The sequence below is a fragment of the Otolemur garnettii genome, unplaced genomic scaffold (genome assembly GCF_000181295.1).
Source record: "Otolemur garnettii isolate 467f Iridium unplaced genomic scaffold, OtoGar3 scaffold00159, whole genome shotgun sequence".
Classification (NCBI taxonomy): domain Eukaryota; kingdom Metazoa; phylum Chordata; class Mammalia; order Primates; family Galagidae; genus Otolemur; species Otolemur garnettii.
Window position 1 is genome coordinate 4,061,457 of NW_003852554.1, and position 8,278 is coordinate 4,069,734.

Genomic DNA, 8,278 nt, shown 5'->3' on the forward strand with positions numbered 1-8,278 from the left:
TTTTTTTTTTGGTTGCAGCCATCATTGTTGTTTGGCGGCCCGGGCTGGGGATTCGAACCTGCCACCTTAGGTGTATGTGGCTGGCGCCTTAGCTGCTTGAGCCACAGGTGCCGAGCCCATAATGTCTTTTCTAAGAACAGTTCCTATTGATTTATTTTTTCCTTTTGGAGTGTGATTTCCTATTTTTTTGAATTTCAGATTACTGTAAGGGTACATATGATTAGGCTAAAAGTCTATAGTGATTTACAAATATATAAAATTTCATTTTTATTGGCATAAAAATAGACACATAGATCTATGGAATAGAATAGAAAACCTAGAGATGAAACCAATCTCATATCACCTCTGATCTTCAATAAACCAAAAAAAAAAAACAAAAACAAAAACCCTGTTTAATAAACAGTGCTGAGAGAACTGATTAGCCATATGTACAAAACTGAAACAGGATCCACACCTCTCCCCACTCACAAAAAATTGACTCATGATGGATAAAAGATTTAAATCTAAGACATGAAATGATAACTCTAGAAGAACGTGTGGGTAAAACTCTTGACAATATCAGCCTGGGGAAAGATTTTATGAAGAAGTCCCTATTGGCAATTGCAGCATGTCACTGTTTCTCAGGCTGGTCTTAAAACTTCTGAGTTTAAATGATCCTCTTACCTCAGCCTCATAAAGTGATGGGATTATAGAAGTGAGCCACCCCACCATGCTAGGCTAAATTAATGAATTTTTAAGTTATTTTTTATTAATGCATAAAAAGACGTATGTAGTTTCAAGGTACATGAAATAATTTAATATATCCATACGATTTGTAAAGATCAGATAAGTGTACTTGGGATATTCATTATCTTAAATATTTGTCCTTTCTTAATGATATAAATATTCAAAGTATTCTCTTCTAGCTATTTTGAAAAGCACAGCAGATAATTGTTGACTATAGTCACTTTACTGATTTATGTAACACTAAGTTTTGTTTTTTCTATCAAACTGTTTACTTGTACACATAAATAACTTCTTTTCACCGCCCTCTCTCTCCACCCATCTCAGGCTCTAATATTTACCAATCTACTGTTTATCTCTACCTATCTTCATGAACATATGAGTGAGAACATGCAATATTTTTCTTTCTGTGCCTGGTTTATTTCACTTAGCATAATGATCTCCAGTTCCATCCATGTTGCTGCAAATGACCAAATAAAAAAGAATTATATATCTTTACCACATTTTCTTTATCTATTCATTCATTAACAAGCACTTAAGTTGATTCTGCATTTTGGGTGTTATGAACAGTTCTGCAGTAAATATGGGAGTGTAAGCATCTGTTTGATATATTGATTTCCCTTCTTTTTGGATATATACTGAGCAATGGAATTGCCAGATCATAGGTAATTCTATTTTTAGGTATTTGAGGAACCTCTATACTGTTTTCATAGTGGCTGTACTAATTTGTAGTCCCACCAATAGTGTATAAGGTACTTCTTTAAGATCTTTGCCAGCATTTTTGCCTAGACCAATGTTCTGGAGCACTTCCCCAGTGTTTTCTTCTAGTAGGTTCATAGTTTCAGATCTTATATGTAAGTCTTTAATTCATTTCGATTTTATTTTCATATGTAGTGATACATAGGGGTCTACTTTCATTGTTCTCTATATTGTTATTTAGTTTTCTCAGTATCATTTACCGAAGACACTGTCCTTTCCCCTTTTGGGACCTTGATCATAGATGAGTTGCTATAAATGTATGGATTTATATGTGGATTCTCTATTCTGTTCCATTAGTCTATGTTTCTGTTTTTATACCAGTACCATGCATCTTATAGTATCTTAGCATTAAGTACCATGCTAATTTGGTTCTTAACGCTTTGCAGTAAGGAAATCAGGTAGTGTGATGCCTCCAAATTTGTTTTTTTTGCTCAGGCTTTGGCTATTTGGGATCATTTGTGCTTACATATAAATTTTAGGATTTTTTTTCTATTTCTGTGAAGAATGTCATTGGTATTCTGATAGGGATTGCATTGAATTTATAAATTGCTTTGAGTAGTATCATTTTAAGAATATTATTTCTCTAATTCATAAGCATGGAATGGTCTTCCATTTTTTGGTATCCTTTTTCAATTTCTTTCATCAATGTTTTATAGTTTTCCTTCTGTAGATCTTTCACTTCTTTGGTGAAATTGATTCCTGGGTATTTTATATTCTTTGTAGCTATTGCAAATGGGATTGCTTTCTTGATTTCTTTTCAGATCATTTGCTGTTGGTGTATATAAATGCTACTGATTGTTGTATTTTGATTTTGTATCTTGTGATTGAAAAAATTTTTTGGTGAAGGTATTTAGGTTTTTCTAAGTATAAGATTCATGCTTTCTGAGAACAGGGCTAATTAAACTTTTTCCTTTCCAGTTTAGATGCCCTTTATTTCTTTCTCTCAGAAAATTGAAGACTTGGTTAAGGATACTTTCATCTAGATAAAATTTATGGTTGTTTCAGCAGATTTTGACATTAGCAATTCCAGATTTAATTTAGATAGGACTTGGGGTGAGGTAAATTTGGGCCTTAGTTCTTAATTAGCTGTCTTTAATTTATCCTTTACTCTTAGTGTTTATGTTTTGAACAATTCAAACCCGTAGTCCAATAAGTATATTATACCTTGTGTCTTATCTCCAGATCTTCCCCTGCCTTGTTCTTCTACATTGTAAGCTTATCAAAAGCTGTTCTTATGGCCCAGCACAGTGGCTGTAATACATGTCTGTATTCCTAGCACTCTGGGAGGTCGAGGCAGTGGCTGTAATACATGCCTGTATTCCTAGCACTCTGGGAGGTCAAGGCAGGTGGCATGTCTGGGTTTGAGACCAGCCTGTGCAAGAGCAAGATCTCATCTCTAAAAATAGCCAAGTATTGTGGTGGGCGCCTATAGTCCCAACTACTTGGGAGACTGAGGCAAGAGAATCCCTTCAGACCAAGAGTTTGAGGTTGCTGTGAACTATGATGCCACAGCACTCTGGCACTCTAATGAGGGCAACAAAGTGACACTCTGTCTCAAAAAAAAAAAAAGCTGTTCTAACCTTCTTAGTCTCTTAGCTGTCTCTGTCAGAATTAATCATATACCAGCAGGACAAACAGCTTTAAATGCCAGGGTCCTCTGTCTGGGTTTCTTTCTTATAGTGAGCTTTAGACTTAAAACTTTTTATTTATTTATTTATTTAATTTTCTCCACCATAGAAGATAATATTAACCCTTTTGTCAGAAAGGTCCGTCCTTAATTTTTTCACTACTTGATGGGGTTTTACACTGATGAAAATCCCAGTAGATCTCCTGTTGTAAATCAATGACATGCAAAGACCTCCCCTCTTTCCAATTCACTCTTGCTCTGGAGATTATATTTTTTTAACTCAAATATTTTAATTTTGATTGTGGATGTGTTGCCCCCACGTTAGTGCTAAAAGTGAATTGAAAAATATGGTATGCACAGGTTGCAAAACAACTCATTGAATATTTAAAATTAAGGGTGTTCTAAAAATCTGGGAATTTTGGAGGATGCATCAAAACTTTCACACTTTCATTACACATGTGCCCTTTGCACATAAGAGCCATGTAAACAAACAGAAAGACACAGTACTAATTATAACTGCATCAAGTTAACTGCGGTACGTTCTATATGTACTTACTCTAATACTTTCTTAGTCACCTCCTGTTGCTTTTGTGGTGAGCTCAAGTGTTATGAGTATCTCCTTAAATGTTAAAATGCCATGTGATGATGCTGATCATCTCTGCATGAGGAAGTCTTTTCTCTAGTAAATTGCATAATCACAGTGAAAAGTGATCTCTTATGGTTTTTGCTTATTTTTCATTGTGTTTAGTGCAATACTGTAAACCTTAAAGAACACCATGGTACCCATATGGAGTTTCATAACTGATGCTAGAAGTACTACTCTCCAGAAGCAAAGAGGAGTCATGAAATTATTAGAAAAAGTTGAATTGTTTGATATGCAGTATAGATTGAGGTCTGCAGCTGCTGATGCCTGGCAATTCGGACAGATGATTTATCTTGTTGATATACGATAAGTATAATACAGTACTATAAATGTATTTTTTCTAACTTACGATTTTCCTAATAACATTTTATTTCCTCTAGCTTATTTTAAGAACAAAGTATGTAATATATATACAAATATGTGTTAATTGACTGTTTATATTATTGATAAGGCTTTCAACCAATTAGTTTTTGGAAATCCAAAGTTATAGGTGATTTTTGACAGCACCAGGGGTTGGCACCCCTAATCCCCATGTTCAGGGATCGTCTGTCCCTAGCTGTGTCACTATACTGCTTAAGAAACAGACAAAATTTATATTTATAAAAATGTACATAGTATACCAAATATAAACATATGTGTAGTCTACCCAGTGGTTAATTTGGCTTTTAGATATTCCTGCATGTTATAATAACTAATATTTGTTTGTGTTGAATTTGTTTAATGAAATTTTTCCTTAAATTTTCAGATGATACAGCAGTGTTCGAGTTGATACAACTAGTTCCACCAGGTACTGTACTGTGTATTGATAAGGTAATTGACATGGGAGCTCATTTTAATGAAATGTTTTTAAAGAAAATCTCATCTTAGTGCAGCGCCTGTGGCTCAGAGGAGTAGGGCGCTGACCCCATATGCCAGAGGTGGTGGGTTCAAGCCCAGCCCCAGCCAGAAAAAAAAAAAAAAAAAGATGGAGACTTGGGCAGTGCCTGTGGCTCAGAGGAGTAGGGTACTGACCCCATATGCCAGAGGTGGTTGGTTCAAGCCCAGCCCCAGCCAGAAAAAAAAAAAAAAAAACAGCTGCAAAAAAAATAAAAAAGAAAATCTCATCTTTTACTTTTCTTCTCAAATTTAGAACTGGGTTGGGTTTTTACCATTAGTCTGCTATGTGTGAAATGTCAGTAGACCCAAATAATATATACCAAAGATTGGCAGAAATAACACTTGAGCAAATTGTTCTAAAATCGAATAATTATAATAATTGAAAGTTAGAAAATAACCTGTTTTCATTTTAGGACATTTTTTGAAAAATCACAAAAATTCACTTTTAAGGTTTTGTGATTTTTTTTTTAAATGATATGCTTTCTATTGATAAAGTAATTAATTATCTTTGATTTTGTGTGGTTGACTATTATTTGGGGGCAGAGGGGAATAAAACCTTACATACATGTATGTAGAAAACATTAAAGATCCCTGGAGAAGGTCAAGTTGAAATATAGAGGCTACTTTTATTTCTGGTACTGATTTCTGTAATTATAAAAGATAGATAGCTTCTATCGGAATTAAATTTTTATTTTATGTGAGAAATGCAAGATATATTTTACTAAAAGCTGATAATCTGGGCAGTGCCTGTGGCTTAAAGGAGTAGGATGCCGGCCCCATATACCGGAGGTGGTAAGTTCAAACCCAGCCCTGGCCAAAAACTGCAAAAAAAAAAAGCTGGTCATCTAACAATTTTAAATATTACCTGTATACTTAATTCAAATAGCCACAAATTCTAGAAGGTGTCTCACTTACTTTCAACAGGTAATCTAATATTGTAATAATGGCAGGAAGATAAACATGGGAGAAAAAATTGTGGCGATGGTAATCGATATGTAAATGTCATGCCATGTTCATACTGTTTTTTTTTTTGAGACAGAGTCTCACTATGTCACCCTTGGTAGAGTGCTGTAGCATCACAGCTCACAGCAACCTCAAACTGGGCTTAAGCGATTCTCTTGCCTCAGTCTCCCAAGTAGCTGGGACTACAGGCGCCTGCCAGAACACCCGGCTTTATTTTTTTTTTTTTTTTTTTGGTTGTAGTTGTCATTGTTGTTTGGCAGGCCTGGGCTAGGTTCGAATCCGCCAGCTCCAGTGTATGTGGCTGGCACCTTAGCCGCTGAGCTACAGGCACCAAGCCCCATCTTCATATTTTTAAAGAACATTTTTTCCCCTAGAAACTCATAGGTGCTCCCTGAGTTTATGTGAATATCCCATTCCCCAAAAGGGGAGGAAGAAATTACTAATATGTGGTATATTTCTGAAAAAGGCAATGTGTTAATCCATTTAATATGTCTTTTTTTTAAAATTTTCCTTTCATAGAAAATAAACATGACATGAAGCAGGTTATTGTAATAAGGCATCAGGCAATAAATATTTCATACTTGATTTTGTTTCTAAAGAGAATATTTTGTCATAATTTGAATCATAGGATATGTTTCTTGTAGTGGGTGAAACATTGTCTACATATGATGAAAATACACGAGATTTCATGTTCCCGGGTCCGAACCAAATTTCTGGACACCATGATTCAAACCGCCAGGTTACCATGAGGAGGATTTCTGGCCTTCGAGTAAGTGTTTGCTTATTATTTTCTGAATTCATTTTTTATGGAGGATCACCAAATAGCCCTCAACACCTTAAATGTGAAGAACTAATTTAACGTTTATTTGTTTTATAAAGTTATTTTAAACATATTGAAATCTAAATGAAAATAATTTAACAAAACCCATTTATGAACCACCCAAAATAAAAAGACGTTATTTTGACATATATTCTTCAAATCTCTCTCTCTTTTCTCTCCATTCCTCACCCAATTCCCATCTCATCTGATTCTCTGTCTCTTTTTTCTCTTTTTCTAAGGATGATAACAAACATTTGGAAAGATACTTAAGCTCATTAACATTTAGAGAAATCCAAATTAAAGCAGCCTTATGATTTCATTTTTATAGCTATAAGATTGGCAACATTTATTTAATCTGACGATATGTAAAGTATAAAAAATTGAAACTCTCATATCCTGCTATGCCATGTAGATCAGAACAATCACAATTCAAATATATCTAGTAAAGGCAAAAATTCTCATGATATATTATCTTCTAGGTATGTATATTAGATATGTATTCTCTTTGCAATAAAACGTTCATTTTTAGTATTGCTCAGAATAGTGAATTTTCAATGTATTATTTTTATTAATGCATATTAGATGTACATAGTTTCAAGGTACATGTAATAATTTAATATAGCCATAATTTGTACAGATCAATGTACTTAGGACATCCATCATCTTAAATATTTGTTCTTTCCTAATGCTGAAAACAAGTATAAAACTGGAGAAAATTGTTACAAATAACAACTTGAGGGAATTGGAAACTGGTTAAGTAAGACAAGACAAATGAAGAGGTTTTTGTGCTTGAAAAACTACTAAAACTTCGGGCAGAAATGGCAGGAGTGTGTGGCTCTTTTGCCTGGCATGCTCCCAATAGCCTGCTTGGTAAGTGAGGACTGTGGCACAAAAATCAGAAGCTTTGGTTCTAGAGGTTGCCAGAATTTATTTTGGGTAGTGGGACAAATAGTGTGGCTTTGCCAGCGAAATATGGAGGATTCAGCTGAGAGCAGATGAAGAATCCTACAGCTTTGGTGGGCTGATTGCATTTCTAACTGGGGAGAGCAGCACACCTGCCAGGAAATTGGCAAGGAGATCCTGGAATTAAGGGACAGAAAAAAGTGCTGAGATAAGCTCTCTTGGCTGACATTCTTGGCTGACTCTGAAACTCTGCATGTTTAGGGGAGATGGGGAGAACCCAGCAAAGAGTGGAAGCCTAAGACAAGAAATGATAAAAACTCTAAAAGAAAATGTGAGAAAAACTCCCTAATGATACCAGCCTGGGGAAAGATTTTATGAAGAAGACCCCATTGGCAATTGCAGCATCAACAAAAATAAATAAACGGTACCTGATCAAGCTAAAAAGCTTCTGCACAGCTAAGAACACAATAAACAAAGTCAATAGACAGTCTTCAGAATGGGAAAAGATATTTGCATGTTATGAATATAAGAAAAGGCTAATAACCAGAATCTATAAAGAAATCAAATAAAAAAGAGAAACAACCCCATTAATCACTGGGCAAGAGAGATGAACAGAACTTCTCCCTTTCAAGAAAACAGATGAATGGCCAACAAACACATCAAAGATGGCTCACCATTCCTAATCATCAGAGAAATGCAAATCAAAACCACCTTAAGATATCACCTAACCCCAGCAAGAATGGCTTACATCACAAAATTGCAAAGCTTCAGATGCTGGCATGGGTTTGGAGAGAAGGGAACATTTATTATACACTTTTGGTAGAATTGCAAAGTAATATAGCCCTTTTAAAATAAGTATGGAGAATCCTCAAAGAGCTAAAAGTTCCTTTTGACCCCACAATCCCTTTACTAGGTATCTACCCAGAAGAAAAAAGATCATTTTATCATAAGGACATTTGCACTT

At 34.9% G+C, this 8,278-nt stretch overlaps 1 protein-coding gene across 1 annotated transcript in view; it reads left to right on the forward strand.

Moving 5' to 3' along the window:
* Positions 1-8,278, forward strand: part of SPATA6 (spermatogenesis associated 6) — a 129,931-nt gene that overhangs the window by 31,303 nt on the left and 90,350 nt on the right. The window contains exons 4-5 of the mRNA XM_003799937.2: positions 4,498-4,539; positions 6,236-6,360. Coding sequence (XP_003799985.1) covers positions 4,498-4,539; positions 6,236-6,360 — 167 coding nt within the window. The remainder of the gene's footprint in view (positions 1-4,497; positions 4,540-6,235; positions 6,361-8,278) is intronic.